Below are 22,222 nucleotides of genomic sequence, written 5' to 3' on the forward strand. Positions count from 1 at the left end.
CACGCGTTCACAGACTCCGAAGCTGCTTTTGTGTGATTAAAATTGTATTGGATCCATGTTCGTGAAGGTCAGAGAATGATAATGAGGAATTCCGCAAGGCTGCTCGGCACGTATTTGGCACAAAAGAAAAATCACTTTCTCATAGTGTGGTGCAGGGGGAAAAAAGTGTTCTCTGATTCTGGCGAGGAGAAATAAAACACGTTATCATTGAGGAATTTGTCAAGCCTTGGCTTACGATCCCCTTTGTGCCCTTTAGTGTTTCAGGAGACATTACACACCAGTTCTCCATACATTTCAAGATAAATCACATAGGCCATTTTTAAAACCCAATAAGGCTACCACACACACCCCAGGCATCGAGTGAGAAAGAAATAGCTCAAGGAGAGTGAGGTATTGGTCTCTCCATGATTCCGTGGGGCAACAAAGTATCTGTATCTGCCATTATACTAGCCTACCTTAGCATCTGGTCAGACACAATAAATCCAATTCACAAGAGGGACTGACCTTCTCGTGGCACCTGCAAGGGCAGGAGCCCACCGCCGTGGCAACAGCGACACCTGTTGGCCGTTAGCGATGACTGACGTCAGTAACATACTGTAGCCAAGGCTATACGTTAAAGGAATTCAAACAAGGCAACGTTTTCGGAACTGCAGTTTTCAAGTTTATTTTTCTCTTAGAATATTGTGATCATAAGAAATCTATACAATTGTCATTATTGCATTCAAATAATAATTTCATACATTGTTATCAACTTGATACATCCTGGTTCTCCGGCCTCAAACTGAATAGTTTTGTGGGCCATTTTAAATAGTAAGCATGCTTAAAGGTCAATATTTACAATTCATATTTACATATCTTCACTTTTTAATTATTACTTTTATAAAAAATAAAGTCTCTGTATGTACAAAAAGAAATTTCCATAAGATACACTTTATATCCAACAAATTCCCCCAAAGTGACTGAATGGACTCCCAAATGTAGATTTTACATTAAAACATTTAAAATTCCAAATACACAAAAATCGTGTATATTACTGCATATACACATTCATGGCAACAAATAATCTCATAAGTTTTTTTTACACATGATTCTCATTGTCAATGATTCATAAATTATATATATTTTTGTTTTAAACACAGTGTACAGTTCTTCAAGTGTGTGTGTGTGTGTGTGTGTGTGTGTGTGTGTGTGTGTGTGTGTGTGTGTGTGTGTGTGCGTGTGCGTGTGTGATGTCAGACGTCATTGGTGGGACAGCGTGCCGGGGAGGGGGTGTAAACAGGTATGGAGACGTCGCTGATCTCCTGGTGACACTGGACCCGCGCCGGCCTCGGCGGGGTGACCAGGACGTAGTCGTACTCTGTGTGCAGCACCTTCTCGTAGACGCTCTGCAGGCCCACTGTCTTGGGGAGGTGGGCCTGGTAGAAGTTGTCCCCCCTGCGGTGGGGGTCCCGCGGCAGGGAGGCCGTCTTGGACATGCCGTTGAAGGAGGAGACCACCACGGTCGGGGCGGGGGAGATGCCCGGCGATGGCGACGGCGCGGCGTTGGCGCGCACCGCCGTGGGGCTCCAACAGCGGTCCGAGTGGCCGAGGACCTTACACTCGCTGGTGCACGCCCATAGACCTGAGAGATATAGAGGCAGACAATGTTATAGATCTGTAATCTAGAAGATCAGCTGGTTCTCAACGTGTGGTCCCGGGGTCCCCCATCATGGTGTCCTTGAGGGGGTTCCAGGGGGTCCCCAGCTAAATTAGTTATGGTTCGAAACCAAATGGATCCTTGTCTGTAACTCTGAGAGTGTACAAACCAAATGGACCCTTACAGATCCATTTCCATTTGTACACTCTCAGAGTTAAATGAACACTGAGGATTTTACAGTATAGATTGGGGTCCCAGAGATCAAATTGCATCAAATGGGGGTCCGTGGGCTATATGCATAACAAACTGGGGATACTTGAAATGGAATAATTTGGCAACACACAGATCTCACTTTGATACTCCTCCATCATCAATCTTATCAATATTCAATTCTTTGCCCTTACCATTTTGAGCCACAATGGGTGGGAGGAGGGCCCCATCTTTCTTCAGGCCAGTATCTGGTCCACTGACGTCACTGTCACTGTCATTGAAGTCACTGTCACCCTTGCCACTGTCTTTGCCACTGAACACTGGGTCCCTGGCAGAGATGGTCGTATAGGAGTTGCCCTTCCAGATGGTGATGGGTCTCACCGCCTCCTTGCTATTCCCATAGCCAGGCAGAGTGGAGTAGCCCTGTAGACAAGACAGAGAAATAGCCTACCTCAATTAATATCACTCCCCACTCCATAGTATATAGTATAAATTCCTTATGTGTGCAGAACAATTACTGTATATATTTAAAACATAAATCTGAATTCTCACCTCATGCTTATTCCCCCGGGGCTTGTTGTCTGAGTCATACACACAGGGGACCTCACTGCCATCCTCTGAAGCTGAGCACATGTCACTGCTCCCTGGGTGAGCTGAGGTGAACCCCCCAGGCTGGCTGGCGTATGAGTGCTCCTCAAACCCTTCCCCTCCCGCCGTCCCGTGGAGAGGCAGCAGCGGGTTGTCGATGTGGGTCCGACTCCGCTCTAACGTGTCCTTCTCCCCGTACGAGTCGCTGTCCTCTCCGCTCTTGTCTCGTTTGCGCCGGTTGCAGGTGGTGGCGATGAGGATGATGGCGAGCAGCAGGAGAGTGCAGCTCCCCGCGAGGACGACGATAATGACCACCGACAGGTCCCACTGCGCGTGTATGTCATCCCCCCCGCCGGTCCGGTACACGGTCCTGTCGCTCGGCGGGGCGCCCGCGATGAGGAGGAAGTGCAGCGTGGCGGTAGAGGTGAGCGCGGGCCGCCCGTTGTCGCTCACCGTGACGATGACGCTCAGGGTCTCGTCCACGTCGTGGTGGCTCAGCAGCTGATTGAGGTAGATCTCCCCGGTGGCTTTGTTAACGGAGAACGCGGACGTCTCCCCGGCGGCCAGACTGTACCATAGTTCCGAGTTCGCGCCCTCGTCCGCGTCCCGCGCCTCGACCTGCGTGACGACGTAGCCCGTGGGTGCGTCGCGGGGCAGGAGCACTTCTGCAGAGCCGTTGTTGAGGGCGGGCTGCGTAACGACCGGTGCGTTGTCATTCTGGTCCACTATCCGGACATAGACGCTGGCGCTGCCTGAGAGGGGCGGGGAGCCTCCGTCGCTGGCCGTGATGCGGAGCTCCATGTGTTTCATCACCTCATAGTTAAAGCTCCTGAGCGCGTACAGCGAGCCGCTGGCCGGGTCCAGAGACACAAAAGTTGAAATGGGAGAGCCCATGAAGTACGTGTCCGCCAGTTTGTAGTTGACCTTCCCGTTTTGCCCCAAGTCCAAGTCTCTCGCAACCACGGTGGTGATGTACGCGCCGGGAGCATTGTTCTCCACCACGGACACGTCGTACACGGGCTTACTGAACACGGGAGCGTTGTCATTCTCATCCGTCAAACGAATGGTGTACTGGGTGATGGTTCTGAACGGAGGCGAGCCTAAATCCTCCGCGACTACTGTTAAATTATACTCGGGGATCTTCTCCCTGTCTAAGGGGCTAGTGCTGACGATCATAAAGCTGTCTTCGTAGGCTTGCTGCAGCCTGAAGTGGTCGTGTCCATACAGAGTGCAGTGCACCTGGCCGTTAGCGCCGCTGTCGCTGTCCGAGGTGCTGACGAGCGCAACAAAACTCTCCCTGGCCGCCGCCTCGGTGATGTAGGCGATCCCCGCCGTGATGGATGTCATGGGGGTGATGGAAATTTCCGGAGCGTTGTCGTTCACGTCCTGCACCTGCACTACGATCTTACAAATCGCCGGGCTCGGGTTCTGACCCAGGTCGGTCGCCTGGACGTCGAACTCATAAGTGTTCTTACTCTCAAAGTCGATCGGGCTCTCGAGGGTGAGGCGTCCGGTTTTCCGGTCCACTCTGAAAAGTTGTCTAATCTCGGAGGGCACCTGGTGGCCGAACCCGTACACCACCTCGCCGTTCAGCCCCTCATCCGGGTCCTCTGCGTTCAGGTCCAATAACAGAGAGCCCACCGGCGCGTCCTCGGGCAGGTCCACGGAGAAACTGTTCCTGTCGAACACGGGGCTGTTGTCATTATAGTCTTTCACCTTGACGTTGATGCGCGTCGTTCCGCTGTGGGATGGGTTGCCGCCATCCATAGCAACTAGCTCCAGTGCGTAAGAACTCTGCGTCTCTCGGTCGAGTTCCTTCATGAGGACCAGCTCCGCATATTTAACCCCGTCGGCTCTGCTGAGCACGTCGATGGAAAAGTGACTGTTGACGGAGATCTGATAGCTTTGGATGTAGTTCGTACCCACGTCCTCGTCCACGGCAAAGTCCAACGGGATCCTCGTGCCCACCGCCGTGTTCTCCGAGATCTCCAAACTCGACTCTTTTCGGGGGAACTCGGGGGAGTTGTCGTTAATGTCCTTGACCTCCACCTCGACGTGGATGAGTTTGAACTGCTCTTTGGAGAAACTGACCACGTCGAACGCGATGATGCAGTGCAGGATGTGTTTGCAGATTCTCTCCCTGTCTATCCTCTCCCCGATGGCCAGCTGCCCGTCGCTCTCCCTCAGACGGATGAAGGATGAGTTGAACTGTTTCATCATCCTGAAACTGGTCTTGGAGCCCGGGAAGGGAGAGGAGGAAATGTCCTTGGCCAAGTTTCCGATTACAGTCCCCGGCGCGTCCTCTTCAAATGTCTGAAATTTCACCGTTTTCCCCCGTGTGAGAGCCGTCAGGGCAGCCAGAAAGATGCACATCGGCACCAGACCGTTCCACCCTGTTCCTCCCATCCTTGACACTTTGACAGAGAAATTATAATAACAAATTCAGTCAACTGTCCACGTTCAACCAAACTAAGTTGAAAAAAAAGAAGCCTTCCCAATAATTTCTCCCTTTCTTGTCGATTCTCCGCCACAGCTTTTTTTCTTCCTATAAAGCCTGTATATTATAATGCCATATAGGTTTGACAATGCGCACGCTGTATGTATGCGCTCTCCTCGAGGTGTGTGCTCTCTCAGCGCGAAAGGGCTGCAGTGACGGGAGGGTTTATACGGCGCAGCATGCAAATGAGCTGCTGTGTGACCAATCCGCGCTTTGAACGGGAAATGGGGGACTTCTGAAAGACCTCTAAGCCTGTTTAGAGATTCCTGGACTGTACGGGAAAAACTTGGCACCGAAATGTGGGCTAAACGCGGGGCTTGATTTAATACAGCAATAGTTTCCGTTGCTTGTTTATGTTCCCGGGGCTGTTAAATGAGTCTGCGCACCGACACAGGGGGCACAGAGATGCGCAGTGTCCCTGAGCTAGAGGACAAAGCATTTAAATAGGAGTGTCTGCTCAGGATGCTATACACTGACTACACATTCGCCATAATGAGATTTACGCATTAAACACAGTTGTTCTGTCCCCGTGCACGTGTCGTCTGTAGCTCATTGCAATATAGGGCTGGCTGGCTGGGGCCGGATGACCTGGCCGTGGTCTACTGATAATCAACTCCATTCAACCTCAAACCTCCATCCAGGCAGAATAAACATTAAAATAATGGCACTTCAGATCAGACCGTCTGATGAAGTGTCAGTAATTTAATCTGATTCTTCTGTCCGAATCAGACGGTTTCAAATTAAATAACATTATGATCATTTGGCTGGATGGCTTCTAACTGTGGCAATAGGATCATTTAATTTACCATTTTATTCCCATAATCCAATATTCCATACATTTGTTCTACTTTTTGCCATGAATCAGGATCAACTTGATTCAATTAAAGTGAGTATATCCGCTATTTCCATTTAAACATTGATTCTTTTCCAATTTGGACTCATCTTAGATCCTATCACGAGACGTCATGTGAGCGGGACAGGGGATAAAAAAAAATACAATTAATGCCTATGTTCCAAACCGGTTTAACATGCCAGACATTGCCTCTCTCCGTGGCCTCGCCTGCCAGAACGCAGGTGAAGACGACACACACACACACACACACACACACACACACACACACACACACACACACACACACACACACACACACACACACACACACACACACACACACACACACACACACACACACACACACACACACACACACACACATACTTTGCACACACCCGTTACAAATGGGATTTGGCCGTAAATGCAGGGGGGATTTATCAGGATTTCAATAGTGAGATTATATCAAAGGCGTATGAGGGCCTCGTTAGTAGCGGCGGTATAATGGCATGGCTGGGTCTCCCTTTGCAGCCGTCCTCGGCTGTATTGTGGCCCTGAGCCGGCCTGTGGGGACCCAGGCCCCTGCTGCTTCCAAACTCCATACAGCCCTCCGCCTAACGGCAGCATAATGAGACAGCACCACATGCGGCCTTTGTCCCACCCATGCCTAAACCTGCCGTGGTCCCGAGTCTCCCGACTAAGGCTCCTTTATTGGAGGGAGAGACGGGATGAATGAGGTAGCCTGGACATGAGGGGAGCTACCTCTTATTAAAATACATTTAGGGAACGGCCAGGCCCCCGTCATGGCTCTTTAAGAGATTTTCTCATTCTTTCACCAGACCCATTCGACTTTCTTTCTTTCTCTCTCTCCCTCTCTCTCTTGCGCGCGCGGACACACACACACACACACACACACACACACACACACACACACACACACACACACACACACACACACACACACACACACACACACACACACACACACACACACACACACACACACACACACACACACACACACACACACAGCCTTAAGCTTTTTTCAGAGGCAACTCTCGCCTTCCAGGAGAAGCTAATATCAGTTGGCATGTTCTTTTATATATAAAGAACCCATCTGCTACAGCAAGTCAAATAGCAGCCTTGCTCCTGAATGGACAACATCTAGTCAAATAGCATGATAAGGCAAGTCTTACACCGTTTTGGGCCGACACCAAAACGGAGGTGCTAAGCGTTCAGAAGCAGCAACGTTGATTCAACGGACAGATCTTTATTAAGTTTGGTTTTAAGAGACTATTTGACTATTTTGACAAGTTGAACGCAACGGGCGCATTCAACTATACACAATCCACTCAGCGGGGTTGTTTTATTCCGTCGTGTGAGAACCACCGTGTTTATTCTCAATTCTTTGTGTATTTAGAATACACAGAATTTGAATGATGTTCTATACCTACCGTTCAGCATTCATACAGAGAAAGAGAGCAATCAAAAGCAAATTACACTATGAGCCTCGCCATCCGGATTAAACTCTTCCCGTGTGTGTGTGTGTGTGTGTGTGTGTGTGTGTGTGTGTGTGTGTGTGTGTGTGTGTGTGTGTGTGTGTGTGTGTGTGTGTGTGTGTGTGGGGGGGGGAGACTTTCAGAATGTTGGACTATACTTGGCAAACCGAAGAGATATCTTTTGAAGGACACACGCACGCGCGCGCACACACAAAATCACATCTCTCACGTGATTGTAATGTCAATCTCACTAGTCTGCACGCGAGTTCAACAATAGTAGAATTAGTGAGAGCCTCCAAATCCTAGCCATTCTTCACGAGACATTATTAGCATTTTCTTAAAGAAAAAAAGACAGACAGAAAGAAGAAGAAGCGAAAATCTTTAGAGACCCCCCCTCTCTCTCTCCATCAGCATTGTGGTCCCATTTGCTCTAGTGATCGCAGGGTATTTGGTCCTGAGTTGGTCGCCTGATCCTTGCCTCTCGTTGGAGCTTAAGTCATTGAGATGGAAATGAGCGATTTGGTCCCTATTGTCCGCCAGATAAGCGACCACGGGGGGAGCAGGGAGGGACTGGGGGGTGCACGGTGAGAAAGAGAAGGATCTGGCGAGGGGTGTCTAAATAATCGATCTTGGAGCTGTTGGACACCCTCATGCGCGCCCCTTCAATCCCCATCTAACCTTTGGTTAACTCGCGTGCCATCACAAGCGCACCACTCTAATTAGTTCCCCGGCACTAATTATGCAATTATTGCTCTCCAGTGTCTCCACACCGGAGAATCGCACTCGAGGATCTGTCTACATAATGGCCCATCTCCTCAGACCATTGATAGATATGATTAAAGAGTGAATGCGCCGTTCAGCTCGACAGAAGAGACAAGAGCACTTGAGCAACCTGTGTCATGGCCTATACTAATAATATAGCTGGCTAAGGTCTCCGAGAGAGGATCACACTCACTCCATTTAAAGGGACCATTCATGGATTTCACATTGAAGTGAAATGCGCTAATTGACCTATTATAAATTGTGTAGTGAAATTAAATAGACCTATAAGACGTTGCTTCACTACTCCAACACGTTAATCTCTCAAGACACAGCAGCCAAAAATGTCCCCCCCCCCCCTTTTTTTTGCCGATGGGTTCCCAGATTGCCAACACGTAGACTGTTTGGAGAGAATTCTTAATGTCTTTTGGAGGCAACTAAATGATATGCTATGTGATTCGCGCTTTACGTGCATGTCAACCAAAACGGTACAACTGCTTTAACTTGAAGTGAAAGGAGTGAGTCAATGTGGCTCCTATGGGCTAAACGAAACCACACAACAACAGCTATTATTGACTGGCTCCAGAACGTCACCAGATTGCCAACGTCCAGTTGCATTAAACATTCTTTCTCTTTTCTCTGTCTCATTCTCTCCTTAGTTAACTTCGGTTCAGATCCATCACCATACGGCCCATCTGTCGATTGATAGCTGCAACACTTTGAATAAATTCCTCCCAACAAACAAAACAGTTAACATCTCATGAATGCAGCTTTTTACTCCCCCAGACACAGATTGAGGGAAACTTTGGGGCTGCGGAGTGACTACAGCAAAGAAATCTGTCTCCTGACACTCCCACTTCGCTTACACTTCATTACCGGTATTGTGCTTGGTAGCGGGCAATCTGTGCGGCCGTCAACGCCGGGCCACGCCAGGTTTCTAATGACTTTCCGATGATGATTTAAGGGTCCTTCTCTCCCTTTCCCCCCCTGAACTCCTCCTTCCCTCCTCCCATCTCGCCTTGTTTCTTTCACTCCCTTTACTCTGCTTTGAATCTCATCAGCTTTTGTCCAGCCGTTTTTCGCTTGGCCGCCCTGCCTCCATTCGCATGGCATTCTGGAGCGGGGATGCAGGAGGAGGTCAGGGGTGGGCACACATAAAGATTCACACATCAAGCCCCAATAAAGGGAATGGCCTAAGTTATAGTCGGCCGGGGAACAACTTTAGCCCATACATCAGTCTATATAGTGGGAGAATCCAGGGGGAAGGGATACGGTTGAATTCGGTAGGTCTCTCTGTCCTGTCCTGTCCTGGGATGCTGTATGAATGCACAATGTCCATAAGCCTGTTCTGTTCCAACTTAGGCTGTGCGGTTGCTTGAGAGACTCAAGTTTAGTCTGATTTTCTGTTGGTGAAAAAAAAAAAAGACAAAAGGGGGGCTAAAAGTTGGAGCTGCTGTTAATCAGTGGTGGATAGTAACTTAGTACATTTACTCAAGTACTGTACTTAAGTACAGTTTTGAGGTATTTTTTACTTTACTGGAGTATTTCCAATTGTCAGTACTTCTACTCCACTACATCTCAGAGGCAAACATTGTACTGCTGTTTTCAAAGGATTTCATATATTTGAAAACTTGAAATCGGACATTCTGCATAATGAGTAGCCTACTTTTACTTTTGGTAGGCTACTTTAAGTTCATTTTGATGCCAATACTTTTGTACTTTTACTCACGTACATTTTGAATTCCGGAATTGTACTTGTAAACAGATTATTTCTTTATTGCAGTATTGATACTTTTACTTAAAGTAAAACATTTGAGTACTTTTTCCACCACTGGCGTTAATAAACGGCTGAGGAGGTTCATTCATAGGACGTTGCGCGCGCACGAGCGAGCGCGTTTTACGCGTGCACATACCTGATGGTTGCAGTGAGCCAGATTGTGCCCTGGCTGCTTGGATGAACAGATGGGGTGGACGAGTTAAGAAAAGCGTGGAAGGAGGTTGGGAGCGACAGGCGGACGTCTGGATATATCACTCCAGTGAAGTTATGTGTGTGTCCCTCCACCTTATAGCTATACATAAGAAACATACGGATGTAGCATTCTCCTCTCATTAATATGTGAAAGTCTGTTGAGCAGTGGTGGAATTTAAGTAGCCTTAGTAGGTTACATTTACTCATTCTGCACTTCAGTAAAATAAACTTTTGAGGTACTTTTGCTTATATATTTTTGATACTTTACTTCTATCTCAGAGGCAAATATTATACTTTTTAATTAACTTTAATTGACAGCTTTAGTGATTAGATATTGTACCTTAGATGAATATTTAATATTAATATTATGCTAGATTATTATGCTTGTTACAGTATTATAGGTTAGGGTTAGCAGTCCCACGTAAGACTGCAATGAAGGCATCATTAATTACAATCCAATAACATGATTGTGGCTTGTTGTAGCTATAGCCTCAGTAATTTGAAATAATAATACCCGTTGTACTTTTAGGTTATTCAAGACAACATTTTGAACGGGACTTTTACTTGTAACAAAGTATTTCTACATTGTGGTATTGCTACTTTTTTAGTAGCTATCGGAGTAATTCCACCACTAGCGCTCTGCAGGAGAATTGATTGTTTGAAGCTCACAGTAACGTGTAACCTCTCAGGCAAGGTGGACAAATAGTTTGATGTATTGCCTTTGTGGAAAAGAAAATAAGGAGCTTTCACCTGCGTATTAGGGTGTACCATGCATCAGTTAGTCGTTTGATCATATCTTAATCAAATACAGGTTAATTAAAATAACTTGTTTTGCTCATCATACTTTAGTTTCACATGTATTGCAAGCTGTTGAGCTTGTAGATCTGCTATTTTCAAACATTTTAGAACTTTGCCTATACTCTTGTACTTTTACTCAAGTAACATTATGAACACAGGCCTTTTACTAGTTGGAACAGAGTATTTCTACACTGTGATATTGCTACTTTTTATTAAGTTAAATATCTGAGTATACGTCTTCCTCCACTGCATGCACAGTAGAATAGGCTATCCTCATTAATTAAGCCCCGAGAGCGAGAGTGCATGTACACAATTGACCCAAATGGGCCATGCAGTTAAATTCACATTGATGATTTTACCTGTGTCTTGTTAGGTCATGCTTAATAGTATGTCAAATTACCAGCGAGTGCTATAGCTGTGGGTGTCTTCTCGTTCTCGATGTGAGAAACGGGCTGTGGACGGACCCCCTGCTGAAGTGATGGATTGTGGAAAGCTTCAAATCAGCCGTTTATCTCTGCGTGCTATGAGTCATTTTTCATGATTATCACACTATAATAGTCAAACTTTGGGTCATATTTCGGCTCATCAGTAGCTTGGTGGAGCTACAGATGAATGATGTCCCACTGGAGTGAAAGCTTTGATGCCTGCAGTCGTATATATTAGATCAACTTTGGGCACTAACCCACTTTTGAAGAGAGGCTATATGAGTCATCACTATCACTCGCTGCCTGCATGAAGTTTAAATTATACTTCATGGCAAGATGGTGTGTGTGGCTGTTGTGAGCTTATGTAGATCTGCTTTTCTCGGCGCGCAGCACCGTCGTACGACGAAGTATATACATACCAGTCTTAACGGTTTCTCTCTCATCTTTTCCGGCTGCCACTCACTCACATATCGAGCGGCAGTGGTGGAAAGTAACTGAGTATATTTACTCAAGTACGATTTTGAGGTACTTTTACTTTACTGGAGTATTTCCAATTTTCAATACTTTTACTTCTACTCCACTTAATCTCAGGCAAATATTGTACTTTTTACTTTGCAGTTTGCTTTGCAGAACATACATTAACCACTTCAGCCCTTTTTAAACTAGCTGATCTACAAGCTCACAACCCATTGACATGTTGTGTGTGAGCTTGTAGATCTGCTATTTTCAAAAGATGTTATATGATACCTTGTGAAACGGGACATTCTGCAAAAGGGTAAAGGTACTTATTATTGATATTTTGATGCCAATACTTTTGTAGGCTACTTTTATTCAAGTCATTCTTTATTTACTGTAGGCCTACTTTTACTTGTAACCGAGTGTTTCCACGTTGCAGCATTGATACTTTTACTTATGTAAAGAAATTGAGTACTTTTTCCACCACTGGCTAGGTGAAAGAAGTTGTCCAATATTTATTTCTCTTTCAAGTCCCTGGAAGATTATTTTGAATCCCCCCCCCCCCCCCTCCGGGCTTTATTAATTGGACTAGAGGACGGTGTCCTACAGATAATACAGGTGCCCATGCAGCTGCACCTCAACCTCACATAACATCGTTAAAATCCTCCCTGTTTACGAAGTCATCCTCCATAAACTAGAGAATTCTCTTTGAACATTAGAGCACACGCCTCATAAAGAGCAACGCATAATGCGATGGCACGCCGCGCACGCATGCCCTCACGCACACGCCCACATACACCACCCATACACTCATGTGCACGCACACATTCACACGGAACTGCACGCATAAATCATAGGCATAAATACACCGTCGCGCGCGCGCGTGCACACACACACACACACACACACACACACACACACACACACACACACACACACACACACACACACACACACACACATGCATAAGCACAACAAACCCAGGCCAGCATTATGCGAGCAACATGTCCCCTCTTGCCAGAGACACTTTGAACGAAAGGCGCTGATATTCCCGTGGGAGTAAACAAGCGACTGAAGACAAATAACTTAGTCTATATGCAACAAAACGCCCCGCACCCAGAAACCTGCACATATCATCTCTCCATATACACACTGTAGGCCTTAATCAATATTTCAGCAGCCATGCCTTGATTGAATTCGTGCTGACCGCTTGGGGCCTTAATGAGGCAAAAATACAAAAACAATGCATGTGCTCAACCAACAACACAAACAAGAACAAAGTAGATCAACAATTATCTTTCTGATCTCTATTATAGCCTCCACAGTATGATGGTGTCGCGCACCAACATAACAAAACAATAGCGGCTCTTCAAGCTACAATGTAGCCTATATGAATCCTGCTTTAACAGCCCCTCAAAAGGCATATTGTGACTCAGTGACCAAACGTCAACATGTGCCTTGAAGTCAAAATTGTCCCAAAAAGTGAACATAATTTGTCTCTAGGGAGTGAGGCAGTGTTGGCGTGGCACAACCACATGTAATGCGCTCCACGTCGCAAGCCTTCACTCACACACTATTGTTTGTTCTTCTCAGAACACTTTGAATTGCATTTTTATGTGCGACATGCATTATGCATGGCAATATTGATCGAGGTATTGACAGAAGTTGTTAAAAACGTCGAAACAAAAGGGCACAGGGGGTATAAATTCATCCGAGAAGATAAAGTTATGTGGGACTGTCACTGCGCATACATTTCTCTCCTCTCCTCTGCTCTGCCATGCATCAAAAAGAAAAACATTAATGTAAACAGACTGTTAGATGATCATTACACATAGCCTATGTGCATGCATGCGCAACACAAGAGCAGGCAATAGGCTACCCAATTATCCCTGTTCACAACGCGGGAAATAGTCAAATTAGTATAGCCTATATGTATTGGGTCTGGGAAGAATATCTCATAGATTACAATATTAAGAAATAGAGGAAACATTTTCTGCCGTGAATTCCTCACAGACCCCCTTCCAACACAACCCTGCCATATCAAAGCTCTCCCCGTGGAAGCGTTGTTCTTGAGAATAAATTCAATGAAATAAAAAAGGGGGGCGCGCGCCTGCTTCATCTTAAAGCAGTTTGTGTGTGTCACGCGGGGATAAGGGGGGAAATGGGTGAAACTTTTCAAATTCTGGCTTTGTTTGCCAAAGAACAGAAGGCTGGCAAAGTTTTTATAGACGCAACCCACCAAGTTCTGCCTCATTAGATAGAATAGCTGTTCTATATTCAGGGTCTCTGTGGGGCTGAACTGGGTTTGTTCCGCCATGAGATGCTAGGTCATGGGTGGGTTAGGTATAGGGTAGGATAGGGGCCCATAGGGGCCCAGACAGGCGCGTCACAAAACCTGGAACTGGCCGAGCACAAAGCTAGAGGGGAAGGGATCTCGCATATAGGCCTAATATAGAGCAGTGGTTCTCAAAATGTTCAAGTCAAGGACCCCCTAATCCCTCAAGACAGATCCATGCAGCCCCCAAAATTGATATGTGATTGGCTGCAGACCCCCATCGGAAACTATTTTGTGCCATGAACTTCCATAAAGGAAGATTTATGTTGTTAAACATTTTCAAAGTGATTCATAATTAATTGAAAAGTGATAATATAGGGTTCAACTGTTCCTCAGGGACCCCTGGGGGTCCCCAGATCCCACCTTGGAAACCACATGGAATAAGATGGTCTCCCCTATTGTCCTTGAGTACATTATAGCCAAGTATGTTCCATTGCTGAGGTTATCATAGTCATATTGCTGTCCATTGTAGTTGATTTTATTATCTCTGGAATTGCTTGTAGATGTGTGGTTGTTCGTTTGAGACCAGCTGCCACCCCCTGTAAAAACCTGCTTCCCATTGCGCTGTTATTATTAACCAATAAAATCAGTGACACCACACAAATGGTTATGGACTGTCACAGACAGGCCCAGATGGGCATTTATGATGCCCAACTGTACAGGAGAGATAACGATAACGTGGATATTGTTTGAGCGCCTGAAAACGTTCAGTTGTGCAGTTCTAAACTGCACCCATGCAGTCTCATATAGGGCTATATGATGACTATAATGCCTTGGGTTGGGATATATTGGAATTAATTACCACTGGTTATTTTTATAACATCCTCTCCAACATCTCAAGTGTGCTAATAATAGAGGGCGCGAATGTTTTGAAAATCCACTGAAAAGATCTCGTTGTCCTCCCAAAAATAAGATTAGAGGATTTGGGAAGCTCTCTCGAAGTAGCTGTTTAAAGTGTGTGTCCTAGTTTGCTCTTGATATGCCTTTGATTGCACAATAAAACCCACTGAAAGGCTGTTTTTGTTTAGGCATATGTTGGTGTATACTATTTAATTGATAGCTTAAAATGTTATTTGTTTGTTTGTTTATTTATTTTCTAAGTGTATAGCCAACACTGCACTACTCATTAGGTCTAATAATGCAAATGGTATTGGGGATATTAGAGGTGTTTAGCAGTCCTTGTGTGAAAGACATGGGTATTTTGTTGGGCAGATGGACGCAGCTCCGGGGTTGCCCTCACCCCTGACCCCCCACAGATGTCCTCACCAAACCACAAGGAGTGGAAAATCACTAATACACCGGAACCGACTTGTCAATAACGAGGACAATTAAGCGAACTCTCGCTGGCAGTGGCGCTCGTTGCTGCGTGAAATACGCAGCGATTACCGCAGGGATGAAAGGGCTAAAAAGGCCATGCGGTGTCCCTGTATGAGCGGGCGGTGTGACCGATGGCCGCTGCCTGAATAGAACTATGGTGGTCTTACATAAATTAAGAGGTTAAGTGAGCCATCAATGAATGGAGCCAGGCACAAATGTTTGCATTTATTAAAGATGGAGCAACAGCCCTGTGCTGCATACATCGTGCAGCCTATTGCCTTTTTCACCATTGTGTTTCAGCAGACCGACAACATTATTTCGAAATTCCATCTAAGTTTAATCTAGGTTATTATTAGCCATATGGCATATTAGCCACTGACTGCATGAGGCATCCGACATGCTGCCAATCAAACGTAATAGCCCAGACAGAAGATATGATGATTATTGGACGTTATTGAGTCAGCCCAGTAATAAAATCACCGAGGGAGTGTCTGTCCTTATTTTAACTGGCCAACAATGTTCATTTCAGCCTTTATTCCACACTTCATTATAGACATCATAGACTTAAATGTGAATGAGCCTTGTGTTACACAGAACAAACATTCCCACTAAAGATGGGAGGAATCCCGCCCGGAGAGGAATGCAAGAGGCAGGTGTAAATTTAAACTGTTAACGGGGCGCATCAAACGCATCAAAGGAGCGCCGTGCTGCGTCATTCTACTAGTTAGTCTATGGAAGACAAAAGCCATCAGAGAGCTTTCCTCACTAAACGGTGCTGAATGGTTTCAAGCAGCAGGAGTTTATATTGTGGCCCCAAACCCCCGTGGACTGAACTAGGCTAACCAGCCAGAGCATGCGGCCTAGTCTCTAACTAGACAGATGAACGGTCTATTATATTGCCCATTGCCATTTAACAATTCATGACTCATATGTCTTCAGGCTAAATAGATTATAGATAGATAGAAGCACTCAAGACAAGAGAATGAACTGTTTGGGAACGCCATGGGAAACAAGAGCAACTCTTTATATGTATTATTGTTTATAATATAATATCTATAAATGCATTATTACACACCCACAAGCCCAAGGGAATTTGTGTAATGTAATGGAATAGCACCTCATCACCCAATTTCTGATCTATCTGATCTGTCTGATCTATCTGTCTGTCTGTCTGTCTGTCTGTCTGTCTGTCTGTCTGTCTGTCTGTCTGTCTGTCTGTCTGTCTGTCTGTCTGTCTGTCTGTCTGTCTGTCTGTCTGTGTATCCATCTATCCATCCATCCCTCGAATGATCGGTCTGTCTGTCTGTGTCTCTGTCTGTGTCTCTGTCTGTGTCTCTGTCTGTCTGTCTGTCTGTCTGTCTGTCTGTCTGTCTGTCTGTCTGTCTGTCTGTCTGTCTGTCTGTCTGTCTGTCTGTCTGTCTTTCTGTGTCTGTCTGTCTGTCTGTCTGTCTGTCTGTCTGTCTGTCTGTCTGTCTGTCTGTCTGTCTGTCTGTCTGTCTGTCTGTCTGTCTGTCTTTCTGTGTCTGTCTGTCTGTCTGTCTGTCTGTCTGTCTGTCTGTCTGTCTGTCTGTCTGTCTGTCTGTCTGTCTGTCTGTCTTTGTATTCATCTATCTATCTATCTATCTATCTATCTATCTATCTATCTATCTATCTATCTATCTGTCCATCTGTCCGTCTGTCCGTCTGTCTGTCTTTGTATCTATCTATCTATCTATCTATCTATCTATCTATCTATCTATCTATCTATCTATCTATCTATCTATCTATCTATCTATCTATCTATCTATCTATCTATCTATCTATCTATCTATCTATCTATATATCTATCTATCTATCTATCTATCTATCTATCTGTCTATCTATCTGTCTGTCCATCTGTCCATCTGTGCATCTGTCCATCTATCCATCGATTGATTATCGAGGGACGTAAAATAACAGTCTGTATGTCTGTCTATGTATATAGGCAAATACCTATACATCTATCTTAGCTTTGAGCTATACTAACAGATATCGACCACTAAAAAATGTACATCCTATATTTGAATGGCTGTCAGCAGTCCAGGCAGTGTTGGTGAACATCAACAACTTTCTATTAATAATACAAACTAGAGATCCATACCAGCTGACCATGAACTGCAGTTTAACTAAAATTTGCATGAGTTCTGCACCATAAAATAAATGTATTCATATCCTCCAGGAAATCCTCTTTGATATTGCCAACCTTTCCCATAATATGCCCTACTGTATTTTGTAAGGAGACGTATAATACACGGTAAAATCCTTTAGTGCTACTTTAACTTGGCAGAGTAAAAATAGACCCAAATGGACACATAAGTGTAACTGAGGATTATTGTTTTACTCTGTATGAATTCACAGATGGTGGGGAGGGACAAACACTTGTTTTTTCCAATGGGAGCCAAGTTAGTGAATATACTCAGTAATATAGACCAAGTTGTCCTAAGGCGTTGGAATAACATATGAATGATGAAATTCAGTGCCTGCTTCCCTTAAAACATAATAGTATACACATCCCACTAGGCACAGAGGAAATGGAGAGGTTTGAGGATGTGTGTGTGTTATATACGTATGCATGCATGCATTATGTGTCGTTGGGCGTACGATTTTCCCCTGAGGGCACGCAGAGCGTTGCGTGTGCGAATATGTATGCCCATTTATCGTAGGTAGCTACACGTGTGTGTGTGTGTGGCTGTGCGCGTGCATGCATGCGTGGGTGTGTGCATGCGTTTGCGTGCATGCGTGTGTGGGTATGTGTGGGTATGTGTGAGTGTGTGTGTGTGTGCGTGTGCCGTCTGAATAAAAGGCAGATTATGGAAATGAGATTGTGTGACCACACGATACCCCTGTGTGCGTGCGCGCGCACGTGTGCATCTGTCTGTCTGTGTCTGTCTCTGCAGATTGTCAGGGGGATAACAAACAAGGGGCTCCTCTCCTCTCCTCTCCTGTCCTAGCTGCCCTGTCCTGGCTGTCAGTCATTTCATCCGTGGGGTTGCAGGAGGCTGCAGAGTAGGGCTGCAACTATCGATTATTTCCATAGCGATCATCGTTCAGTGACAACATTTTTATGCATGCAACGGACAGATGCGGTCCATGTTGAGTCGTGCCTCGATTTTATGTATCGTCTAATAACAAACCCTGAACCTATCCCTAACCGTAACCATAACCTCACAAAAAGCGATCCCTAAACCATAAATCTAAACACTGAAATGCAATGTACCTAAAATGTAATGTTTTTGGGGTCCATTAACATTGATGCTAAACGTTTCTGCAGAAATGTACAGTGACAACATTTCCTCTGGCGATTGAGTTGGCAAAAACAGCAATCTTTTGAAAAACGTGTAAACTTTTCGCCTATGCCCAAAATAGGGATAGATTATTAATTGATTATTTTATTAAATGATCCATTATCGTTTATTTCTTATAGTCAGTTACTTTACGATTAACTGTAGCAAGGCAACCCTATACTCCAGAGCCTGCATTCGTGGCCTACATTTTCGACGCTGTGGAGAATGGAAATGAGCCCAAGTTATTTCTCGCACAAACGACTGTCTGATTTTAATTAACAATCACAGTGGTGGTGATGAAAACAGTGCTCTGTCTATATCTCACAGCAACGACACCCCACATCCTGCCCTCTGAAACGAGAGTGCTGAAATTCATAATTTAACTGAATGCCCACGAGCTGCTTCGAGGAGCCCTGATCTCAACACGCCTTCGTCAGGTGTCTGTGGGTGTTTCCTCACACATTCACAAATGAGCCTACACACACTATATACCCACACACGCACACAGCATATGGCCTTACATGCACATACACACGTAGAAGTAAACACACACACACACACACACACACACACACACACACACACACACACACACACACACACACACACACACACACACACACACACATGCTCTCACACACACGCATACACATACACGTGCAAGGACAAAGTTATTCCAATCCATATTTAATTGCATGTTTTTCTCCCCAAACATGCAGGATAATTGAGTTCCGTGTTTGTGGCATAGCTCCCTTCCTCTCTCACTCCCTCTCTCCCCCTCTCTCTTTACCTCTCCCTCTCTCTGTCCCTCTCCCCCTCTCTCTCTCTCTCTCTCTCTCTCTCTCTCCCTCTCTCTCTCCCTCTCTCCCTCCCTAGCTCCTTGTCTCTCCCTCCTTCCCCCATTTCCCCCCTCCCCCCCTCTCTCTCTCTCGCTCTCTCTCTCTCCCTCTCCCTCCCTCACTCTCTCTCTCTCTCACACTCTGTACTATATATGTGTCATATAGCAACACAGACTACATTTATACCATATTCTGTCAAACAATGTAGTGCATTTGTGCGTATTCATTTGGAAATAATAACGGTGACAACTGCTTGAGAGACAGAGGGGGGCTGGGAAGGGAGAAGGGACTCATTTTGAACATGTACCCACTAACGAGCTGTATTGTGCTCCAGGCGATGTGTATGATGGCTTGAAGCCGCTCTGTGTGTGTGTGTGTGTGTGTGTGTGTGTGTGTGTGTGTGTGTGTGTGTGTGTGTGTGTGTGTGTGTGTGTGTGTGTGTGTGTGTGTGTGTGTGTGTGTGTGTGTGTGTGTGTGTGTGTGTATGTGCGCGAGCGCATGCGTGTGTGTGCGTGTTTGCGTGTGTGTGCGTGTTTGCGCGTGTGTGTGCGTGCGTGCATCTATCCTTATTGGCAGCTGAGGGATCTTAGTCATCTTATTTTTATGTGCTCGTCCTTCTCTTTTCCTCTCGTCTCTCTCTCTTCCCTATCCCCTTTCCTAAGTTCTTCCCTTGTCCGCCTTTTCCTCTCTCCTCTCCGCTCAACAATATTTCACTTTGAGGAGTGGGCTTGCATGGATCTGTCGTGGCCCAAACTCTTTGTTCCATGCCATTGTTACGAGTGTTACTGCATTATCCATCTCCATTCCACTCTGCTCACTTCACTTCACCTCAAGCAGTTACAACTTATGGACCATAGACACCCACAGACACACAAGGACACACGGACACACGCGCGCGTGCGCACACACACACACAAGGGCACACACAGGGATGCACAGACACACCAATGGGACACACATGCAAGGATGGACGCGTGCGCATACAGACAGGCATGGGTCGCTAGCTTTAATATTTAAGCAGCGTCATAGCACTCGCCTGCGGCCTTGACACCTCCTCCACAGGGAGAACAGATCCCAGATCAGCCGGGCCCTGTCCCAGCTTAGTCCCATGTCCGTGTCAGTCCAGGATGTCTCCTGCCCAGGACACCATGCATGGCAGGAACTGCGTTGAAGGAGCGCTGGGGAGGTGCACTCTGCCGACCTCTGATTGGAGACCTTCTGTGCCATTCCCAGTCCCAACACCACTGCCTCTTAGGAGAGGAGGAGAGGGGTGTGTGTGTGGTGGTGGTGGTGGTGGGGGGGGGCGGTTGGGGAATATGGGGGGGGGGTGAACAAGAGAGGCAGAGAATGCAGAAAGGAAGTTTGTGTGGGAGGCACAGCTACAGCGAACGAATGAGAAGAAGATGTGGAGCGAGGAAGAGAGAGCTTGTGTGTGGGAGGGCAACGGGAGGCTGATTAGGGCCTCGGTTTGAAGTGCTCACTGGCTTACCGTAGTGCACACGCTCATGCACGCAGGCACGCACAGACACACACACACACACACACACACACACACACACACACACACACAAGTGCACACAATTGTTTCTCACCCTCCGCTGTTGCGAGGGCCTTTGAACTGCAGCGGGAGACGGCACGTCACGTTTAGGAATTCTGTCAGAAAGCCTCCATGTGAGGTGGAATCGCTCGCTTTTGTTCTGAAATTCATGTCTCTGATCGAGAGGACAGAAGAGTTAGGGGGCTTCTACATATAACAGAGCCAAGTGTGTGTACTACTCTATGTGAGTGCATTTGTGTGCTGTGCGCGTATCTCTATGCATCCACCTGGTGCATTAACTCATGCATGCATGCCTAGTATATGCATGCATAGTTTGTGAACGTGCATGCATTGCATATATGAATGTTTATGTGTGTGGGGGCGTAGACGTTTGCCTGTTCGTTGCCTGTCGTTCCATTGCGCTTGCGTGCCTCGGCCTCTTTTGTGTGTCTCTGTTAACGTGGTGTTTGTCGTTTTCCCGGCAGTACCGTCTGCGCGACTGAAGGTTAGATTAGAGTGCCCGGCAGCCCAATGGAGCATTCTATAGTCCTTTTTCTGACGCCGGGGGAATATGTCTTTGTGCTCACCTGAGGCACAAAGAGACATCATCACAGCACACAAAGTTCTTTTATGAGGAGGCCTTTGTTGCTGCATGATGTTTCAGCTGTGTGCTATTCACCAGGAGAGCTTTCTGACCACTGCTTGAAGAAAGCGCTACGCACGTACAATCCTGAGTGTTTCATTTAACCCGGAGAGTGTACAAATCGGTCCATTTGTACACTCGCCGAGTTAAATGAATACTCAGGATTTGACTGTGCGCACAAGGATGCTGTGAGAGACAGGAGACATAACAACACACGCGCACGCATGCACGCACGCACGCACGCACGCACGCATGCACACAAACGCACAGACCCACAGGCACACACAGACACGCACTCGCTCACAAACAATACCCCCCCCACACACAAACATATTCAGGCACACACAACGACAAACACACAAAGACATGCATGTATTGGTACACACACACCACACGTACATGCACTCTCACCCGCACGCACGCACAGATAAACAGGCACACACTCGGACAGCATAAGCTCCATTGTAGGAGTTATAACTCATGCATGATCACTAAATGGGAAGCATTTGTTACCTCCACAACAATGCGGCCAGAGGAGCTGAATCTTTTATGGCTCCCTCAGCCCCCGACAATGCCCTCC

General features: G+C 46.3%; 1 protein-coding gene across 1 annotated transcript; it reads right to left on the reverse strand.

Moving 5' to 3' along the window:
• Window positions 1–1,232: 1,232 nt before the first annotated feature.
• On the reverse strand, window positions 1,233–4,840 carry LOC311046175 (protocadherin-8-like; the record flags this gene model as incomplete). The annotated part of the gene is made up of 3 exons (XM_084058349.1): window positions 1,233–1,621; window positions 2,041–2,269; window positions 2,399–4,840. The coding sequence occupies 3 exons, from the start codon at window positions 4,838–4,840 to the stop codon at window positions 1,233–1,235; spliced, it is 3,060 nt and encodes a 1,019-aa protein (XP_083914475.1).
• Between the last annotated feature and the right edge of the window lie 17,382 nt (window positions 4,841–22,222).

The sequence above is a fragment of the Gymnoscopelus microlampas genome (genome assembly GCF_963454915.1).
Source record: "Gymnoscopelus microlampas genome assembly, chromosome: 5".
NCBI lineage: Eukaryota > Metazoa > Chordata > Actinopteri > Myctophiformes > Myctophidae > Gymnoscopelus > Gymnoscopelus microlampas.